Genomic DNA, 22,712 nt, shown 5'->3' with positions numbered 1-22,712 from the left:
TCAGGCCTGGGGGACTTGTCTATCCTCAAGTTGTTCAAAATGTCCAACACATCTTCCTTCCTAACAAGTATCTCTTCTAGCTTACCAGTCCGTTTCACACTCTCCTCTTCAACAATACGGTCCCTCTCGTTTGTAAATACCGAAGAAAAGTACTCATTCAAGACTTCTCCTATCTCTTCCGACTCAATACACACTCTCCCACTACTGTCCTTGATTGGACCTACCCTCGTTCTCTTGATGAGCAGGAAGTCCAAAACCACTGGTCCCAGCCTAAGGAGAAGAGGTCAGCCTTTTAAGACAAAGATAGGAGAAATTTGTTGATGCAGAGAGTGATGAGGCTGCAAAACATTCGGCTACAGGAAACTGTTGATGCCAAAACACTGAAGACTTTAAAGATAGATGTACATACAGCTGTTAGAACTAAAGGGATCAAAGGATGTAGGGATTAGCTATGATTGTATAGAATGGCACAGCAAGCTTGAAGAGGCCAGTAGCCTACATCTGCTCCTATATTCTGTTTTTATGTTTAGAGCTATGGACCCTGTAACTGTGGGCTTGTGCCAAAATTAGTAGAGCTGTTTCACAGGATAGTCAAGCAACAGTCTGACAAAGGACAAAGTCAGGACTGCAGATGCTGGAGATCACAGTCAAGAGTGTGGTGCTGGAAAAGCACCGCAGGTCAGACAGCATCTGAGGAGTAGGAGAATCGGCGTTTCAGACATAAGCCCTTATTCAGGAACGCGTCTCATTCCTGATGAAGGGCTTATGCCCAAAACATCGATTCACCTGCTCCTCGGATGCTGCCTGACCTGCTGTGCTTTCCCAGCACTAGACTCTCAACAACAGTCTGATATAGTTAAACTTCTGGAATACAATCAAACAAACATTCTAATCAGGAGCAGGAACAAGCCAATCAAACCACTGGGCCTGTTCTATCATTCAATAAAATCATGGCTTATACACAAATCCATATTCACCCCGACTCTGATCGCCTTTCAATCAATCCACTGCTGCCTTATAAATATCCAAGGGCTCTACTTCCATCACCCTTTCAGGGAGAGAGTTTCAAAGACTTGACCCTCAGCGGAAAATAGTCCTCTGATTTAAATGGGTGACCCCTGATTTTGACATAGCAAATTCTAGTTCTACACTCTCCCATTAAAGGGAACATCCTCTCCATATCTTCCTTGTCAAGACTCTTCAAGATCTTATATGTTTCAATCCTACTTTTTCAAACTTTACTGGCTCAAAATTTGGATTGCCTAACTTTTATTCACAAGACAACCTGTTCATTCCAGATTTTAGTATTATAAATCTTTTGAACTGATTACAACACAATTACATATTCCTTACGTAAGGAGACCAATATTGTACAGAATACTCCAGATGTAGACTCACCAATGTTCTGAATACCTGAAGCAGAACTGCCGTACTTCTGCATTCAATTCACCTCACAATAATCAATAACATTCCCTTTGTCTCTCGAATTACTTGGTATATGTGCAAACTATTTCTGTAATTAGTGCACTATTATACCCAGATCTCTATGAATCTCACCTCTTGTCCTTAGACTGGGACCAGTTTTGGACTCCCTGCTCATCAAGAACCCTGTCTAAGGCCTGTGGGAACTTTATAGGTTTCTATGAGAGCCCCTCCTTATTCTCCCTCTGAGTTCTGCAATCTCTCCCTGTTTAGATTAATCAAAGTGGGAGATTAAAATGTCCACCACCAGGATTAGCTTGGTAGCACCACCAATAACTAAGCTGTGCCATTTTTGCATAAAGGATGAACTGCTGCATGGAATTAACAAAAAGAGACAAATCTACCTCAACTCGTCCTCACCAATCTACCCACTGCAGACACACCTAAACAAACATCCCATATCTACAGGTTTCTTTTTATTCATGCTACTTGTGATTTCCGCAAAAAAAGTTTAATAATAAGACAAATACGCCCATGTTGACTCTGCTTGATTGCATAAATATTTTCTGAATGTTCTTCTACAAAATCCTTAACAATAGATTTCTAGCATTCTCCCTATGTCGGATTTTAGGCCAACTGACTTTCTGTCTCCATTGTTTCTTGAGGTTCAGTTGGCAGTTGGGAAGGCAAATGCCATGTTAGCGTTCATTTCAAGTGGGCTAGAAAACAAGAGCAGAAAGGTAATTCTGAGGCTCTGTAAACCTCTGTCAGACAGTATTTGGAACATTGTGAGCAATTTTGGGCCCTGTACCCAAGGAAGGACGAACTGTCATTGGAGAGGGTCCAGAGGAGGTTTACAAGAATGATCCCATTGATGAAGGTTTTGTCATATAAAGAGCAATTGAGGACTCTGCATCTCTACTTTAGAATTTAGAAGATGAGTTGGGGTGGATGGGATCTCATTGAAATTTACTGAGCAGCCTGGATAGAGTGGATGTGAAGATGACGTTTCCACTAGTAGGAGAGACTAGGATTAAGGTCACAGCCTCAGAGTGAAGAGGCACCCTATTCAGTCAGAGCATGGTGAATCTGTGGAACTCAGTATCACAGATGGCTGTTGAGGCGAGGTCTCCGTCATTTAAGACAGAGATAGATAGCTTTTGATTAGTAAGGGGATTTAAGATTATAGGGAGAAGGTGGGAGAATGGGCAGCATACTGGCTCAGTGATTAGCACTCTGCCTCAAAGCGCCAGCGACCTGAGTTCGATTCCAACCTTGACTGTGTGGAGTTTGCATATTCTCCCTATATCTGTCTGAGTTTCCATCAGGTGCTCCTGATTCTTCCCATAGTTCAAAGATGTGTAGATTAGGTGGATTGGTAAATAGTCCATGTAGGTTCTCCATGGTAAAACAAAATGTGGGGTAACAGTGATAACGGTGGGGGGCTGCGCCTGGGTGGGATGGTCTTCAGAGGGTCGGTGAAGACTCAATAGGCCGAATTACTCTTTCCGACTGTCGGCATCCTATCAATGGGGTTGAAAAACATACCAATCATGATCGAATAGCAAAGGAGATATGATGGGCCAAATGGCCTAATTCTGCTGCTTTTTCTTATGGTCTTAAACTGTCAGCCCTGATTTCGAAGTCAATTCTGCAGCTAGGTTAATCAGTGAAAGCAAAACTCAAATCTAAATGGCAAAAATGTGATCAATTTACTTTCAGCAATTTAAATAAATCGCTAAGTCTGAGAAAATGCTGATTTCCTACATTGTACATTAAAAAAATACATGGTCCAAAGAAATAGTACAGAGATGAAGATGAAGTAATGAAGACAATCTGATTTTCATCTATTAGTTTAAATGGATGGAAAATTAACTCCAGTTGTCCCCATTAGTTTCACTTCTATATGCTCTGTTTCAGTGATCATTTCATGGCCAAGAACTAAAACAGAGTAATTGCAGAGGTTTCATCAGAAATAGGGCCAGCAATCGAGATCTCCAGTAACCAGATCAGTAAAGAGACAAAATTACCAGTCACTTGGACAAATATGGATTAATCAAGGAAAGCATGGACTTGTTAAAGTCAAATGGAGTTAACCAATTGAGTACAAGAACAAGGAGGTACAGCAAACTTGCATGAGACACTAGATCAGTCTCAACTGTAATATTGTATCATGTTCTGAATGTGAAAGAATTGGAGAGTGCATAAATTTTTTGGATAATAGTTCCAAGGATGAAAAACAATTGTGAAGATAGACGAACAAGTTGGGACTGTGCTCCTTGGGGATGGGAAAACAGAGAGGGAATTTGATAGAAAAATCATGAGTAAATAGGAAAAAAAAAGCTTCAAATTTACAGTAATTCATAATGGAAGCAAAAATAATGAGAAAACAGTTATCATACAAGTGGTTAGAGTCTGGAATGCACCCCCTGAAATTGTGATGGAGGCAGATTCAGTTGAATTCAATTTAATTAAAAACAAATAGATGGTTATTTGAAAAAGAACATTAGGTAGAGTATGGAGAAAAGGTGGCAGACTCGCACAAAGTGACATAGGTCATTCTGCTATAACACGTTTCGTTAACATGAATTCACGATAACGTGATTGACAAACTGGGGACATTGTTATAAAGCGTGAACTTTTGAAATATTTTTTGGCTATAATGCAATTACATCACCAACACTCTAAGTGCTGTTTCTAAAGCCCAATTTTTCTATAATGCTGGGTTGCACAAAAACACAACCATCGCGTTATGGGAGAACTACCTGTATATTGAATGGCCTCCTCGTGTGCTGACAGCCTTTCCGCCCACTGAGTCTGCACTGACATAACTAGCAGTAAAAGTGCATTAATCCCAGTTTCCAGTATTTGTCTCCCTCCTATAGGAAGGATGTTGTGAAAGTTAAAAGGATTGACAAAATATTCAAAAGGATTTTTCCAGGGTTGGAGAGTCTGAGCAATAGGGAGAGGCTGAATTGGCAGGGCCTGTTTTCCCTGAAGCATCAGAGGCTTAGGGTTGACCTTATACAGGTTTATAAAATCATGAGGGGTTTGGATAGGATAAATAGACAAAGTCTTTTCCCTGGGGTGGAGGAGTCCAGAACTATAGGGCATAGGTTTAGGGTGAGAGGGAAAAGATATAAAAGCCACCTAAGGGGCAACTTTTTATTACAGAGGGTGAGTGTGAACATGGAATGGGCTGCCAGAGGAAATAGTGGAGGCTAGTACAATTGCAACATTTAAAAGACATCTGGATGGGTAAATGAATAGGAAGGGTTGAGAGGGGTATGGGCTGGGTGCTGGCAGGTGGGGCTAGATTGGGTTGGGATATCTGGTCGGAATGGACCAGAATTGCTGATAAAACTGGGTTACTATAAAGGCCAGCACTTTAAGATCATTAATGATCTTCTCAGAGGGTCAGATGCAGTACTGTTCTTCTAACCTTGCATTCCATTTATGTAGTTAATATGTTGGAATAATGCGTGCAATTCTGGTCTCCTTCCTATCGGAAAGATGTTGTGAAACTTGAAAGGGTTCAGAAAAGATTTACAAGGATGTTGCCAGGAAGGCTGGAAGGCTGGATGAAGCCAGAAAGAGCCTGAATTGGCGGGGGCTGTTTTCCTTGGAGTGTCGGAGGCTGAGGGGTGACCTTATAGATGTTTATAAAATAATGAGGGGTTTAGATAGGATAAATAGACAAGGTCTTTTCCCTGGGGTGGGGTAGTCCAGAACAAAAGGATATAGGTTTAAGGTGAGACAGGAAAGATTAAAAGGGACCTAAGGGGCATCTTTTTTCACGCAGAAGGCATTTTGTGTATGGAATGAGCTGCCAGGGAAAATGGTGGAGGTTGGTACAATTACAACATTTAAAATACATCTGGATGGGTATATTAATAGGAAGAGTGATATGGGTGGTGAAATGGGGACAGGTTAAGTCAGACAGAGGGTATAATCTGATTGGTCAATTGGAGGAATGAATCTGGTTAGTGACTGGGAGGAGAAGTAGGGAGGGGGAGGGGCTGGGAAGGGAGTCGAGGGAAGGGAAGAGAGGTCATTTGAAATTGGAGAACTCAATGCTGAGTCTTCTGTGCTGCAGGCTACCAGGCGGAAGAGGAAATGTTGTTCCTCCAATTTGTGGTTTGGTTCGTTGTGGCAATGGAGGAGGCTACCAGGCGGAAGAGGAAATGTTGTTCCTCCAATTTGTGTTTGGTTCGTTGTGGCAATGGAGGAGGCCAAGAATGGTCATGTTGGAAAGGGAGTGGAAAGGAGAATTAAAATGGGCAGTGACTGGGAGGTCTGGTCGGCTCATGCGGGCCCGGCTGAGATGTTCATCGAACCATTTCCTAAGTTTACGTTTGGTTTCCCCGATGTAGAGAAGACCACATCGTGAGCACCTGATGCAATAAACTACATTTATTGCGAAGGGAATGGTACTTGTGGAAGGCAGACAAGGGTGAGGAGGATCCTTGGTTTGCGCCACTCTCCCCACCAACCCCCCTGAATCCCTAGTTACCTTCCCCCGCAACCGGAAAAGGTGCAAAACCTGCCGGTACACCACTCCCCTCACCTCCATCGAGAGCCCCAAACAGTCCTTCCAAGTGAGACAGAGGTTCACCTGCCTCTCTTCCAACCTAGTTTACTGCATCAGGTGCTCACGATGTGGTCTTCTCTACGTCAGAGAGACTAAATGTAATCTGAGAGAATGGTTCTCCGGGCATCTCAGCCAAGGCCAAGGGGGCCAATAGGACCTCCTAGTCACCACGCATTTTAATTGTAGGTCTCAACATTGAGTTCTCCAACTTCAAATAACGTCCCTTCCCTCCCCTCGACCCCATTCCCAGCCCCACCCCCTCCCTTCCACTCCTCCCAGTCACCAACCGGATTCATTCCTCCCACTGACCAACCACATTGTACCCTCTCCCTGTCTTCACCTATGCCTACTTGACCACCCTGCCCCCACCACCCCCTTGATCTGCAGCTCCCCTTACACCCACCTCCAGTCCTGAAGGCGGCTTACACGTGAAATGTCGACTTCTCCACCTCCGAAAGCTGCCTGGCTTGCTGTATTCTTCCAGCCTCCTATTTGTCTACCTTCCTGCTCCACTATCTTCCCAGGCAGTGCACTCCACCATCCACTGAGCAAAAATGCTTTTCCCCAAATCCCCTCTGAATCTCCTGCTCCTCACCCTAAAACTATGCACGCTTGTGATCAACCTCCCAACCAAGGGGAACAGCTGCTCTCTATTCACCCTGTCCATATCCCTCAATCTTCTGCACCTCAATCATGTCCTCCTGGCCCAGTCTTCTCTGTACTAAAATAAAACAATCCAAGTCTACCTCGTCTCTCCTTATAGCTCAATTCCTCCATCCTAGGCAATATCCTGGTGAACCTCCTATGTATCCCCTCTCGTGCTATCACATCCTTCCTGGAAGGAGGTGATCACAACTACACACAGTACTCCAGTTGTGGCTTGTCCAACACTCTGTAAAACTCCAGCTTATCTCCTTGCTCTTATTCTCGATGCCACGACTGATGAAAGCAACTGCAAGGAAACATGCCTTAAATATCATATTCCCATGCTCTGCTGACTTTCATGGATCTGTGTATAATTCTCTCTACAAGATCCCTCTGTACTTTAAAGCTACCCCAACATCCTATCATTCATTAAATACTCCCTCATCTTCTTCCTTCTTCCAAAGTGCATCACCTTGTACTTATCAGGATTAACCCTGCCATTGGTCTGCCCATCTGACCAACCCATCTAAATCTTTCTGTAACCTACAAACATCATCTTTCCTTATAACCACTCTACCAATCTTGATGTTGTCTGCAAATTTGTGTGCTATTCTTCCTGTATTTTCATCTATATCATTTATGTTTGTAACAAAAATAAGGATACCACTACTGACCCTTCTGGTACACCACTAGTCACTCAAACAGCCATCTAGGTTGGGATGAGGTAAAATTGATGAGAATGATGTAAATAAATACATTAACAAAGCATTAACATAGATTGATGATGAACCTTCATGTAACATTGGACAAGATACTTCAATCGGGCCAGAACCAATGCTGGCCACCACAACTTAGTAAGGGTGCGAAAAAAATAGTGAAGGTGCAAGAAATGCAATATAAGAGAATTGTTCCAAGCATCATGTAGACAAATTAGAAAAATATAGGTTGTTCTCCTCAGAAATGCTAAGAGGAGAATTGATAGAGGCATTCAAAATAGGAGGTGTGTGCACAGAATGGATAAGGATAAACTGGCCTCATTGTTGAGATGGTCAAGATCTAAAAAAGATTTAAAAAGAGAATTGCCCAAGAACTAAAAGCAACATGAGAAAAATGTTTCATGTAGCATGTAGTTAGGTTCCAGAGGCAAATTCAATCATGGGAATTCAATCATAGGGAAATAGATCATTATCCAAATGGAAAACAATTGCAGGGTTATATGGGATGGGCACAAGGGTGACATGAGCTGATTTGCTTGTGCAGAGAGCCGGTAGATACAATGGGAGAAATGGCCTCCTTCTGTGCTTCAATCATTCTGTATGTTTCTGTGATTTCACAAACTGCAAAGCTCATTACTATTTGTGACATGTAACAGCAATGTCACTGGGGAAAATTTAGAACTGTCATGCAGCACTTTATTGCAAGGAATTGTGGCATTGGAGATTTTAACATAAACCTCAGGAATTTTCTAGAATTGCTTGTCTTTATTTGAAATTACTGGAAAAATGCACAATATGGAATATAACTGATATTTAGAGAGCCTGGTCCGTAAAATAGGTGTTGGTAACTTTTGCACTGTACCAGTTATAGTAATCTTTGCTGACCACTTAGATGTTCCATCAAGTACACTTTGTTTGATGGTCTTCATTTGCTGTGCATGTGTAACTTTTATCACTCCAAAGACATCTCTGATGAGTTCAAAGATTTCTGGCTTGTTCCGTTCTCGGATTTTCATCCTGTCTTTCATTGCCATGATAATATTTTGTGTTCTGTCTTCTGCACCATGCTTGGAGCTTTTTTCAGCTGCACCTGTTTGTAGAACATATACCATTATACATAAGAACATAGAACTTTAAAGCGCAGTACCGGCCCTTCAGTCCTCAATGTTGCGACGACCTGCAAAATTAATTTAATACCCATCTAAGCCCATCTATGTCCAATGCCAGTTTAAATGTCCTTAATGTCAGCGACTCTACTCCTGTTGCAGGCAGGCTGTTCCACGCCCCTATTACTGTCTGAGTAAAGAAACTACCCCTAATGTCTGTCCTAAATCTATCACCCCTCAATTTAAAGCTATGTTCCCTCATGTTAGCTTTCACCATCTGAGGAAACAGGCTCTCAACTGTCCACCCTATCTAACCCTCTGATTATCTTATACATCTTGATTAAGTCACCTCTCAACCTTCTTCTCTCCAACAAAAACAGCCTCAATTCCCTCAGCCTTTCCTCATAAGGCCTTCCTTCCATACCATCCTAGTAAATCTCCTCTGAACCGTTTCCAAAGCTTCCACATCCTTCCTATAATGCAGTGACCAGAACTGGACACAATGCTCCAGGTGCAGCCTTACCAGTCTTGTTCAGCATGACCTCGGGCTCCAAAACTCAATCTCCTTACCAATAAACGCCAACACACCATATGCCTTTTTAACAACCTTATCAATCTGGTTGACAACTTTCAGGGATTTATGCACCTGGACACAGAGATCTCTCTGTTCATCTACACTGACAAGAATTTTACCATTAGCCCAGTAGTCTGCATTCCTGTTACTTCTTCCGGAGTGAAGAACCTCTATGTTTCGGCATTAAACTCCACCTGCCACTTCTCAGCCCAGCTCTGCTCTTCTTCCTCCTTCCCCTCTGAGCAACAGGGACAGATTCTGCACCAGAGATCTGTGCCCCATTGCTTCCGTGGTAAGTCATTCCCCCCACAACAGTATCCAAAACGGTACACTTGTTGTTGAGGGGAACCACCATAAGAGATCCCTGCACTGCCCGCCAGTTCCCTTTCCTACCCCTGACGATAACCCATCTACCTTCTTCATGTGGCTGTGGAGTAACTAACTCCTTGTAACTCCTCTCAATAACCCCTTCCGCTTCCTAAATGATCCGAAGTTCATCCAGCTCCAGCTCCAGTTCCCTAACACGGTTGTCAAGGAGCTGGAGTTGGGTAGGATTACAATTCATATCCAAAAGTGATTGTGAACAATTACTATATTTTCTCGATTGTGATCACTGTACAGCAAGAAAACTTGTTACATTGTATCTACTAAGCTCACTTAAGGACATGAGACTAAAATCAATAGTAAATATTGAATCAATAAGTAATGTGGTTCTCAAACATTTCATCTTGGTGGAAACGTTTTTCACAATTTTCCTTTTACTTTTATTAATTTTTTGAAACATTTTTCTGCATGCTTTCAGCTGGATGCTCAGGACATACAAGGACACAATTAAGTGGGAATCTAACATGCATCTAGCTTGCACAATTAACAAAGCACAATGTCTGAAACAGGTGCAGTCAGCAATATATCTCACTGCAAAGGATGGGACAGAAATGTGATTTTAGGAGTAGAGGTTAATGAATGTGGGAAAATTGCAGTGGAGATTAGGTGATGAAAAGCAGAGATGCAAATGGTGGGTTCAGAGAGGTAAAGTATCCACAACAGATGAATGTTAGAGAAATGCAGTTTGTGTTTGAAGCAGGGGCAGAGATTATAGGGCTGAAGCAAATGATTAATGTAAAGCAATCTAAACAGGAGAAGGAGAGTCTTATATTGGAGTCATTAGGGGATCAGAATAAATGTCAGTGTGACAGGAATGACAGGAGGATGGGAATTGGAGCTCTGTTTTTTAACAGCTGTAGTTTGTAGAGCGTAATGAGCATTGAACATCAGCCAGGCAAGCATTATAATTGACCAGTCTGAAGTGACAAGGAGATGAAATCAGATTTCAGTAGCAGATGGTTGAGAAAGGAATGAAGATAGATAAGCTTACCAAGGTGGAATTAGGAAAACGTTGCAATGTTTGGGGATGTTTGGGTTCAGATGCTCAGCTTGGTATCAAAGAGGATGCTAAAATTTTTAAGTGCTTGATTCAGCCTGAGACGGTAGCCAGAGAAAGGATATAACAGGGCTATGAAAATTGTAGTTGATGACAATGCTAGTTTTGGTTTCCCAATGGCCAAATGGAGGAATCTGCAGCTCATTCAAGAAGAAATGCTGGACAAGCAGCCTGACAATAGCTAAAGGCTTGAACTGGTTGGTAGGGATGTACAACTTGGTAGTATCAGCACATTTGTATATGCTATCACAGTTTTTCAGACAGTGTCAGCAAGAGTCAAGATGAAGTTAAAGAAAGGGAGATGGCTAAGTACAGATCCCTCGAATTGCATGAGGGTCACAAGAGAAACAATTACACCAGGTTATTTGGATACCAGATAGATATTGCAGCATCAACAAGAACAAACCTCTCAAGCTGGAAGAGGAACATGGCATGGTTAACTGTGTGCAAGGCTGCAGGGAAGCCACAAAAGAGATGTGTAATAACATATTGTGGTTACAGTCAGAGAATAGACTTAGCAAACCTCTGATTTCAGACATTGCTGGACTGAACATAAATGAATATAAATACGCAGCAGATCAGCAAATACACAGAAGACAGACTTACGTTGTAAACAATCTGCATTTAGGAGATCTTGGCACTTTTCATGGCATTTTACCCCACATTCAGTGCACCGCATTCCCTGACGAGCAATACCCCATAGTAAGCCCTCACATTCATAGCAGTATGTAGGTGTGGTGGCAGTCCAGACCTCAAAATTGTGGGGTGTGGTACAAGAAATAGGGTAAATTAAGGCTTGGAGGGTCTTTTTATAAACATGATTTTTCTGCAGAAACAAATACAAACATGATTAAAAATATGCATGACATATTTTAAATCTGCATGATCCTCCCAGCATTTTATTTTGTTCTAAATTCCTATTCCCACATAGGCAACTGGTGTTGCAAATGTATGACTTGTCATGTTGAACTGCACTCTCGTATTGAAAATGTGATAGATGCACCAATGCTAAGAATGTGTCTATCCTTTGAGGCAAAACACTCCAATGTAATAATGGCAATGATACACTCCTGTTGCATAAATCTGCAAAAATAAAATGATTCTGTATATTTTTTCTTCTGGATTACCATTTTTGGTGAATGTTGAGGCAAAGATCATCATGTTGAGGCAAACAAGATTAAAAAATAATGCAGCATTTATGAAATGTTACTTCCTAAAGAATTATGTATTTTTACAGAACAACATGTGTAGTACTGTAGAAACACATGACAAAACACTCTGTTTGAATGCATCTTGTGCAACAGGGCAATGTGGACGTTTACTTGCAGGAGTTATGAATAGAATGCATTACGAATGTGATTCTGTAACACAGCTGTCTTATATAATTACCATTTGAGAATTTGAATTTTAAAATAGAGGCAGGTGGGAGCACTTTCAGTTCTGTGAAAATAACGTTATCTAAGAGATCAGAAAGTAGACCATAAGATAAAGGAGCAGAATTAGAACATTCAGTCTATTGATTCTGCTCCACCATTAGATGATGGCTTACATGTTTCTCAACACCATTCCCCTGTCTCCTTCTTGTAACCTTTGATCCCCTTATTAAATCTATGTCTTAAATACATGCAACGACTTGGTAATGATTTCTACAGATTCATCCCCTGCTGGCTGAAGAAATTCCTCCTTATCTCAGTTCTAAGGGTCATCCTTTCACTGAAGGTATGCCCTTGGGTCCTAGTCTCTCCTACAATTGGAGGCATCTTGTCCATGTTCACACTATGCAGACCTCTCAGTATCCTGCAAGTTGCAGTGAAATACCTTTGTCATTTTTTAAATTCCATTGAGTACAGACCCAAAGTTCTCAACTACTTCTCATATGACAAGCCTTTCATCACTGGGATGATTCTTGTAAACCTTCTCTGGACTCCCTCGAACATCAGCACATCATTCCTGTGATACTGGACCCAAGACTGCTTATAATCTCTCAAATGCAGTCTGACAAGAATTAATGATAAATTGGGGACACTGTTTCGAAAGCATGAACTTTTAAAACGTGTGTTGGTTGCAACGCAATTAGATCGCCAACACTAAGTGTCGTTTCTAAAGCGTGATTTTTCTTTAATGCTGGGTTGCACAAAAATGGAACCATCGCGTTACAAAAGAACTACTTGTATAGCCTCAGTAGCATATACCTGTTCTTGAATTTGAACCCACTTGAAATGAATACTAATATTAGATTTGTCTTCCGAACTGCCAAATGAACCCATATGTTAACCTGAAGAGAATCCTGAATTAGGACTCCTAAGTACCCTTGGGCTTCGGACTTCCAAAACATTTCCCCCATGTAAAAAATGGTCTATGCCTCTATTCATCATACCAAAGTGCATAACCTTATACTTTTCTACAATGTATTCCAAATGCCAGTTTTAGAGTCATAGAGATGTATACACTCTCCTTGCCTCTCCAAGTCCTTCTGCAGCCTCCTAATCTCCTTACCATGACCTGTGCAGAGGGGGAGAGGTGCATTTTGCTTACTTTTTTATTTAGCGTTTCAAAGGACTTCTAACAGTATAAACTGAAACCCAAGATCCAGGGCTGAGCACAAAAGAAAGTCATATCACAAGAAAGTATATGTTCACTGGTTAGTAATAGCTGCAAATTTGACAATCTACTGTAGGTTACTTTCAAATTGAAGATAAATAGGAGAATTATGTACAGGTTAAAAACTATGAGGAGGTTAGTCAATGCAGGACTGTAGGTGTTGTACTTCAAGGCACACAGTATACCAAACAAGGTAAATGAGCGTGTAGCGCAGATTAAAACTGGCAGTTACAATATCATGGGTATCACAGAGACCTTGCTGCAAGGTGATCAGGGCTGGGAATATGCAACCTATTGAAAGGAAATCTGCAGAAGGAGCAGGGTTGCCTTGTTAGTAAGAAAAGAAATTAAATCGAAAGCAATATACAGTCAGAAGGCATAGAATCTGTGTAGATAGAGTTGTGGAACTACAAAAGAAAACAACCTTGATGGCCTTACATACAGGCCTCCTAGCAGTAGTCAGTACTGGGGCAGAAAATAAATCAGGAGATAGAAAAGGTATTTAAGAAAGGCACTGTTATAATCACCATGGAGGACTTCAATATGCAGGACTGCAAAATTCAAGTTGGCAGTAGATTTCAAGAAAAGCAATTGTGGAATATCTATGGGAGGGTTTTTGTGGAGCAGCTTGTGACAGAGTTTGCTAGGGAACAGGCAGTTTTGCATTTGGCGATGTTCAATGGGACAGTCTTGTTTAGGGAGCTTAAGGTAAAGGAATCTCTAGGGAGCAGTGACTATAATATCACAGAATACCCACAATTCGAGAGGGAGAATCTGGAATCAGATGTAACAGTATAACATTTGAGAGAAAGTAACTACAAAGACATGAGGAAGGAGCCGGCAGAGTTGATTGGAAGGGGTGCCAATCCGGGAAGGCAATGACAGAGGTTTCAGGGTAGTTCAGGAGGCACAACAAAAATTCATCCCAAGGGAAACAAAATATTCTAAGAAAAGGACAAGGCACCAGTGACTGAAGTCAGTGTTAGCATAAAAGCATCTTTTAGACATTCCCCAAATACCTTTTTTGGGGATTTTCCCAATCCATCTGCATATTGAAATCCTCCACGATTACTGTAATAATGCCTTTTTCTCCCTGCCTTTTCAATCTCATGATTTATTTTCTACCCCACAACTTGACTAATGCTAGAAGATCTGTGCATAACTTTTATCAGGATCTTTTTTGCTTTGTGATTTCTTAAATCTACTCACAGAACGATGCCTTCCTACCTTTTAATTGCACTTGATATTGATTTAATTTAATATCTTACTAACAAGGCAACCCTGCCTCCTCTGTCCATATGCCTGTCCTTTCAACGGGATCAACAGCCCTGATCCCCTTGCAGCCCACAATATCACACCCATCAATTTCAATCTGCACTACCAGGCCATTTACCTTGTTTCTTCTACTGGGAGCATTTAAGCACAACACCCTCAGTCCAGTGTCGACCACCCCCTTTTTCATATTCTCTGTCCTGTTACTTGTCTGGAAAATTTAATAAACTCACCTGAGCCCTCCCTCACTTTAACTAGTTTAAAGTCATTTGAAAAATGATTTACATTTCCAAAACAAAAAGCACATAACTTTGTAAGTGCTATCCAGCAAGCTGAGGTGTTAATTCATGAAGTTTACATCACTCAGTTTAGGACATGGAGAAAACAAATGATGAAGAGTCACTGATAGTTAATTTGAGTTTAGTTACCAAGAATCAGGTTTTAGTTTGATTTGAGCAGAAGGCCAGATTCATCCTAGCAGAAAATTTGGACTTTTCATTTGAGAAGAGCCATTTTTATTCTACCAGCAGGCTAACTTATTAGGCTTGTGGAATCCTCAGGGTCATAAGATTTTGTGGAAGTCACTTGACTGTCAAAACTGAAAAGGAATCCAGGCCCCCAGAACTGAAAGGAGGTACGTGTCATCTGAACAGGAAAGAAGTATTAAAACTGTTTCAGCAGTTCAAACATCTCGACAGCTGTTGGTGGGACAGCAAGATGAAGAGCAGATTATGGCCAAAGGGAGAAGATTGGGCAGGTCAGGGTAACAGGTCTTAGTGTGCAATTCAGATGCTGGCCAGAGGGTTCAGAAGAGCACAGAGAACAGTGATGGAGACAGGAAGATGGTAATTACAGGAAAGCTGGCTGGACATGAAGGATATTTCTTCAGCTCTTCTCAACTCACAAGCGGTCTACACTTACCTTACGGATCCTACCCCTCTAGTCTCCTTTTATCTGCTGTCTTTCCTGAAACCTAGGAATCTTCTTCTGTTTCAGAAATGTAACCTGCCACCTGTCCAAACACTCCTGTGTTTTTGAAAGTGAAAATTATCCTTATATGCACAAAAATGTAATAAGGTGCAACTAGAATGAACAAAACTGCAAATTATGATCAGTTGTGATGAACAATAACTGATTTGAAGCATTTCTTTGGTTTCTGTTCATGGAAGCTGCCAGACCTGTTCAGTGTTTGCAGCATTTTCTGTTTTGGTTAATAAAAAATACTAACATATGGACTCTTTTCAAATATGCTGTTCTTACCAGTTCTTCATCTTTTAGAGAGGTGCGAGTAGCCATTGCAGAGGTAATGCCAGCTTTCCTTGACTGCACAAGTGACTGTAATTTGAAACCAAGTTCGTATTATAAATTCAAGATCAATGCAATTCTTGAATACAGAAAAAATAATGCAGGCAGAATTCACAAAATTAAATGTGGGTATACATAATATAACTCAATAACCACATGTATCACAACTGAAAATTATGAACTAGCTTAAGGAAAAGAAAAATTCCACAAACTAGTTTGATCTATTTTATTAAAAGAGTGAACCTTATAGATACACGACTGTTGTAAAGGATACTCTTTGAATGAACAAGACTGACAAGATATTAGTATTATTGGAGTAATTAAGATCACTAATTATTCCAGTGGTAAGTTCTTTTTTAAGTGTTTGCTCTAAGTCAAATGGTTGAATTTTGCTCATTTGATGGGAGACAAATCCCCATCAGATGGAAGAAAATAAAGATGGGTGGGACCCAATTCCCCATTCTTGTAATGTGGTGTTCTTAAATGTGTGCAATCCAGAAGCTGTGCTATTCAACTGTGCACATGGTCATTTCACACTGACAGATTTTCATGTCAATGGGAGAGCATCAAAAGCAAATGTCATTCTTGCCAGCCCATGTTTTAAGGTCAGGAATCACGTGGATGATACACATTGCTGTCAATACACATCGAAGGTGGAGGGAGTGAATGGCTGTGGATGATGATGGTGACCTCCGGAAAAGGCCAAGATCCATCCATTTGACAGTGAAAGCATTTTAAAAAGTTCAGCAGGGGTTGTTGATACACCTATCAACTGGATTGTGAACTTTCCTATTTTATGAACTCCTGAGATGATGGATGGCTCTATATAACTGCTCAACAGGATCAAAGTTATTTTCAAATGGGATTTAATGGCTGAGTTTGATAAACTATTTTATGAAAATAACAGTTTCTTCTTTCCTAGTGGAGTTGCAATAGCTGCTGTTTATTTTGATAATTTTATGAACATCTCAAAGACTTCTCAAACATAACACAATAAATCATTGAAGTCATACAGTGAGCAAACAGGCTATTTGGCCCAACAAGTCCACACCAAGCCTCCAAAGGTTAACCCAGCCAGAACCATTCCCCTACTACTCTACATTTATTCCTGACTAATGCACCGAACCGACAGATCCCTAAACACTATGGGCAATTAAGCATGGCCAATTCACCTAATCTGCACATCTTTGGATTGTGGGAGGAAACTGGAATGGGCACACAGGGTGTTGGCTGAGGGCTAGACTGTCTAATGCTTTTCTCTAGAACTGAGCTGAGATGCCAAAGAAGAGCAGAGGACCGACTAAGCAGCCCACCTTGGCTTTCACTCACTGATATATTCAATTTGGAACTTTTCTCGGAGGCAATGCTTCTGCTTCCAGTTCAACCCTTCCACTCTACCATGAAAGTTTGCTCATTTGATGGGCTGTCACTGTCATGCAAAAGATGATGTCATGACATCTGCAAAACTCACAACTAACAATTCCCACCACAAAGAATCTGCACTGTTTGCAGATCTGAGCTTGCAGATAAAAGCGTGTTACCCTGGTTTTGGAGCAAGAAAATATCAGTATAAATTCTTATTTAAAAATTCCACCCAGTGGCCAGTGATAGAAGATATCACCATGGGACAGCTGTATGGATTTCAACTGAGATTTCATCCCATTCCCATCTCCCTTTGCACAACAAATAACTTGCATTTATATGGCAACACTGTTCATTCCAAAGTGATATACAACCAATCACTGTTATAATACAGGAAGCATGGCAGTGAATTTCAGCAAAACAAGCCTCCACAATCAGCAATGTGTTGTTGACTGAGTGGTAAATATTGTTCACAATACTGAGTATAACTGTCTTGTGTTTCTTTTAAAATAGTTGCTATAGGAATTTTTACATCCAGCTGCACAGGCAGATGGAGCCTTAAATTGGTGTGTGTACTGGAGAAGAGTTTTCTGATGTAATAAAGGGCCTCCAACCGAGGTACACTCTCTCACCAACACAAGCTTGAGTTACTTGATTATCCAAAGCCTGGGCCTTTCCTTGCAGGGTAAAGCTGCAGTGGGTACCAGATAGCCATTTAAGTGGTCAATAGTTGGTCCCTCAAGAGCCTCTATAGACCAAAAGGACAGACAGGTTGCTCAATGCCTCTGTGCACCCTTTATAATGAAAGACAGGTTGGTGAAGACTAGGACATGGTGGACGGACTTCAAATCTGCAGAGAAGACACCATAAAATTCCACCATATATCTTTGTTCGTGCACACAAGCCACCAATGTCTAAGAATCTGCATTTTGGGAAAACTTTCAGCAGAAAAATACATCAAGAGAAACTGTAAATGTAGTGTAGGTCTTACGAAGAATTCTTATTACATCATATGAAAAATAATTAAACTAGAAAATTGACAGTTGTCGTTGCTTTGAAAACGTGATTGCAACATTAAGAGAACCTTTATTGGCAGAGATGCTTTAGGTGGAAAGATCAATGGCAGTAAAAGATCGAGGAAATTTGGATGCATGTAACTCACATTCAAAATAGTGAGATTTTTTAAACTATTTAACAGGATTGTGCCCATGTTGCATACTTGCCTGCATGCAAATACAGAGGTAACTTATGACACCTGTGGTAAACGTAAAGCAGTGTAAATGAGGGATGGGATAAAATTAATGGTTTCTACAACAGTGACGAGAACTAATATATCATCTACTAACATCATGATTTAACAATAAAATTCTACACATTAGTCCTTTACAGAAAACAGCTTTGTATATAAGGTTCATGTATATTACACATTCAAAACAATTAATATGCAGGAGTGGAAACTTATGGAATACTGCAAAATATGATTAAAGAAAAAAGTGGAAGTTGAGGGTCAACAAGCATAATGCTCCTTTATCATTTATTGGGGAGATTGTAGTACCACTTACCATGGCCTGCACAAAAGGAATGTTTGCATACAAAAAAATTACAATATTGTTATTGCAGAGTTCAACTCTTCTGATGCCAAAGCAATCATGTCATATTGTTATACCGCACTATGAGAATGGGCCTATTTCATAAAATATAGCACTAATTTTAATTTGAAACACTCTGAGTACTAGTTTTCTTTGGACACCTAATCACCTGATTTACAACCTGCTCATTTCTACAATCTTTTTATTAACATTCCTTGTTAAATTACAAATCATTCTCCCTTTTAAAATAAATTGCCTTCACAGAAACTTAGAAGCCAAACAATTGGCTCGTCTTGCCCTGAAACCATAAGATGCAGAAACTAAACCTTCTCGCAAACAACAAAACTTCAATTATATAATGAACAAAAACATTTTTCAAAGATTTTAAAACTGCCAAAAGAGAACAAATCACTGATTGTCAAATTAATCTGATAAACTATGGAAGAACATCAGATGAGTGGAGGTCTGTTTTAAAAATGATGTTGGCCAATATTAAGCTGAGAGTAACATTCTGAAAATATGTACAAGAACACTTATTAAATGGGCAACAAAGAAAGGGCAGCAACCTCAAAGATACTGAGGCAGAAATCAATCTAGACATTTGTACCAAAGCTGATTTTAACAGAATGGCTTCAAGTATTTGAAAGAATACCAAATGATCCTGTTTTGGAAAGCGTAATTAAATCATTGCCATGAAAATGACTCAATGAATAGAAACACGAAAGGTATGTTAAGGTGCTTTAATACACAAATTAACTCTGTAGCATTTCCTGCTCAAGCAAACTTCCATCAGGTATAAGACAGATCTTAAGCTGATCACCCACAAAACACAAGGCAAAAATCTTAGTTTAATGTCAAGCAAAATATCCCTGTTATTTCAGAATTCTGACCTCACTCATAGATAAAGTTGAAGGCAAAGCAACAAAGTGAAACCAAACATAAAAGCATGAGAAATGGCAGTAACAAAGACTAATAAATCATGCAACATAAAGATGATTATTTGGAAGGGAAAAAAAGTGACTTACCAGATCGCTAACAAGTGGGATTGGTTTTTTCTTCCGCAGGTCTGGCATACTGTCAATACCATACAATCCGCCTCCAGTTCTAGAAACAATATCAACATAGTTTTGTATTTTCGGTTTTGGAAAGTTGGATTCAATTATGTGATCGTATAGTTTTGTGGTTATGTTTCTGCATCAGCAATCAAAAGACTTGAATTAATCATCTATAAAATATGAGATCAGATTCTACCGTGTACTTTGAGACATATACTTTAGGTCAACTGTGAAAACAAACCTCACTCAATGACGAATGCAAGAATTTATGCCAAGAAGAGTTTGAGCATAATTAAAATTAAGACGTCAACCTGGTAAAGCTACAAAGACAGGACTACTGGAGCAGCACACAATAGACAGGACTCAATGACCTCACAACCAATGGACCAGATCCAAGCTCAACAATCATAGTGCATCCAGTGGTGGACAATTAAACAAATAAGATGAGGTGGAGGCTCCACCAATATCACCATCCTAAAATGTCAGGATACTCAGCACATCAGTGCAAGAGACCAGGCCAAAGCACTTTCTTCCACATTCAGTTAGAAATTCCAAGAAGATTATCAATATAATTTTCTGGTTATGGTCCCCAACATCACAGATGCCATTTTCAGAAAAAGTGCTGTGCTCCACATGACATCAAAAGATAAATAAGGGCACTGGATATTGCAACATTCCAACAAATGGTAATGAAGAATTGTGCTCCAGAACTAGCCATGCATTAGACAAGCTACTCCAGTACAGCTATAATACTGGCATCTAAACAACAATGTGGAAAAGTTATGTAGCTGTGTCCTGTCCACAAAAAGTGGAATAATTTAGCACGGACAATTACCGCTTTCCGTATATTCTTGTTCATCATTAAAGTGATGGAATCTGTTGATGACAATGCTATTAAGGCATAATTGAAAAGCAACAGTTGTGCTGACACTCATTTGCTTCCTACATTGGATGCTTGACTTTTCATTACAGCTGTGGACAAAACATGACAAAAGGGCTGAACTCGAGAGGTGAGATGAGAGTGACTGCCCTTGACATCAAAGCATAATTTGCTCACCCAGGAGTCCTAGCAAAACTGGAATCAATGGTAATCAAGGAGAAACTCTTCACTAATGTTGACCTTGATCAAATGGATCAATGGGCTGAAAAATGGCAGATGGAGTTCAATTTAGATAAATGCGAAGTATTGCATTTTGGTACAAAGAACAGGGGCAGGACTTATACAATTAATCGTGGGGCCTTGGGTAGTGTTGTAGAACAGAGGGATCCATGGGTTCAGGTATATAATTCTTTGAAATTTGCATCGTGTATACACAGGTGGTTAAAAAGACATTATTTGGAGATGCCTGTGTTGGACTGGGGTGTACAAAGTTAAAAATCACACAACACCAGGTTATAGACCAACAGGTTTAATTGGAAGCACTAGCTTTCAGAGCGCTGATCCTTCATCAGGTGGTTGTGGAGGACACGATTTTTAGACACAGAATTTATAGCAAATGTTTACAGTGTGATGTAACTGAAATTATACATTGAAAAATACTTTGATTATTTGTTGAGTCTTTCATCTGTTAGAATATCATGATAGTTCACTTCTTTCATTTGTAAATCACTAAACTTTTTTTTAAAAGTTACATTCTCATGTTAACTGTAACAATTGGTGTCAGCCAGATAATATGTTGAAGGTGTTAGCCCCCTGTGTTCCCTGTCTGTGTCAGAATGTTTAAACTGATTCTAATTTAAAAAGTGAAATAACAGAGTCTTACATGGAGTCATGCAGCTTTTGAGCAAAGTACAATGTATCTCTGCAAGTACAAATTCACCCCACAAACGTATGTGCGCATGTGGGTTTTTGTGTGTGTGTGTGTGTCTGTCTCCAAGGTCTCTTTGTTAGCAACACTCCCTGGGACCTTACCATTAAATGTATCGGTACTACTAAGATTTGCTTTCCCAATGCGCAGCACCTCACATTTATCTAAATTAAACTCATCTGCCACTTCTCAGCCCATTGGCCCATCTGATCAAGATCTCATTGTAATCTGAGGTAACCTTTTTCGCTGTCCACAACACTTCCAATTTAGGTGTCATCTGCAAACTTACTAACTGTACCTCTTATGCTCACATCCAAATCATTTATATAAATAACGAAAAGTAGTGGACCCAGCACCGATCCTTGTGGCACTCCACTGGTCACAGGCCTCCAGTCTGAAAAACAACCCTCCACCACCCACCCTCTGTCTTCTACGTTTGAGGCAGTTTTGTATCCAAATGCCTAGTTCTCAATGTATTCCATGAGATCCAAACTTGCTAACCAGCCTCTCATAGGGAACCTTTATCTGAATCAGTTCAGTAAATTTTAACCAGTATCAGGATTCACTTGCGTACATATGAGACCTTTTAAAGTCATTAGAATTCTCCATTATCAATGTTATTAATTTTATTAAAAATAGAAGGATTTTGCCCATTTTCTGTGCAAACGGTAACTGATTATAACAAGGTCACTGGCATTGTCAAGACAACACAGTACCTTCATTGAACATCATTTTGCTTTGCACACATTATTTGTTGGGCATGCAACATTAGGTGCATGATTAATACAAATCTATGACGTGGAAGTAGAGGTAGACTGTTCAGCTATTCAAAACTGCTTCACCCTTCAATAAAATCATGGCTGATCTAGTTTTGAATTCTACATTCCCATCCACTTGCAAAATCCTCTGATTTTTGGGTGAAGAGCACAAGTCTGGAACCACAATTCTTGACCTCACTGATTTATTAAGCCAAAATTTAGCAAGTCATAACACCACTCAGAAATAGGAACAGAAGTAGGCTGTTCCATCCCTTGGGCTCTGCTCCATCATTCAATAGGATCATGGCTGATCTGATATCCCTCATGTCCACTTTCCTGCCATTTCCCTATAAACCTTGATACCCCCACTGTTTGAAGAATATATCTATATCTCCTTTAAATGTACACAAAGACTCTGCCCCTACAACTCACAATGCACTGGGAGAAGAAATTCCTCCCTATCTCAG

General features: G+C 40.3%; 1 protein-coding gene across 8 annotated transcripts in view; it reads right to left on the bottom strand.

Annotated features, from left to right (window-relative positions):
- Positions 1-22,712, bottom strand: part of LOC122548946 (protein unc-13 homolog B-like) — a 643,343-nt gene that overhangs the window by 155,272 nt on the left and 465,359 nt on the right. For 6 of the 8 annotated variants that reach the window (XM_043687965.1, XM_043687956.1, XM_043687983.1 and 3 more), the window contains 5 exons: positions 19,650-19,728; positions 18,598-18,603; positions 15,629-15,703; positions 11,102-11,321; positions 8,237-8,464 (listed from right to left, as the gene is read on the bottom strand). In XM_043687965.1, coding sequence (XP_043543900.1) covers positions 8,237-8,464; positions 11,102-11,321; positions 15,629-15,703; positions 18,598-18,603; positions 19,650-19,728 — 608 coding nt within the window. The remainder of the gene's footprint in view (positions 1-8,236; positions 8,465-11,101; positions 11,322-15,628; positions 15,704-18,597; positions 18,604-19,649; positions 19,729-22,712) is intronic. The other 2 variants (XM_043687975.1, XM_043688019.1) reach the window with 1 other exon arrangement.

This window comes from Chiloscyllium plagiosum, chromosome 1 (genome assembly GCF_004010195.1).
Source record: "Chiloscyllium plagiosum isolate BGI_BamShark_2017 chromosome 1, ASM401019v2, whole genome shotgun sequence".
Lineage (NCBI taxonomy): Eukaryota > Metazoa > Chordata > Chondrichthyes > Orectolobiformes > Hemiscylliidae > Chiloscyllium > Chiloscyllium plagiosum.
Note: the sequence above shows the minus strand (reverse complement) of the source record. Positions and strands in the feature narration are given on the sequence as shown.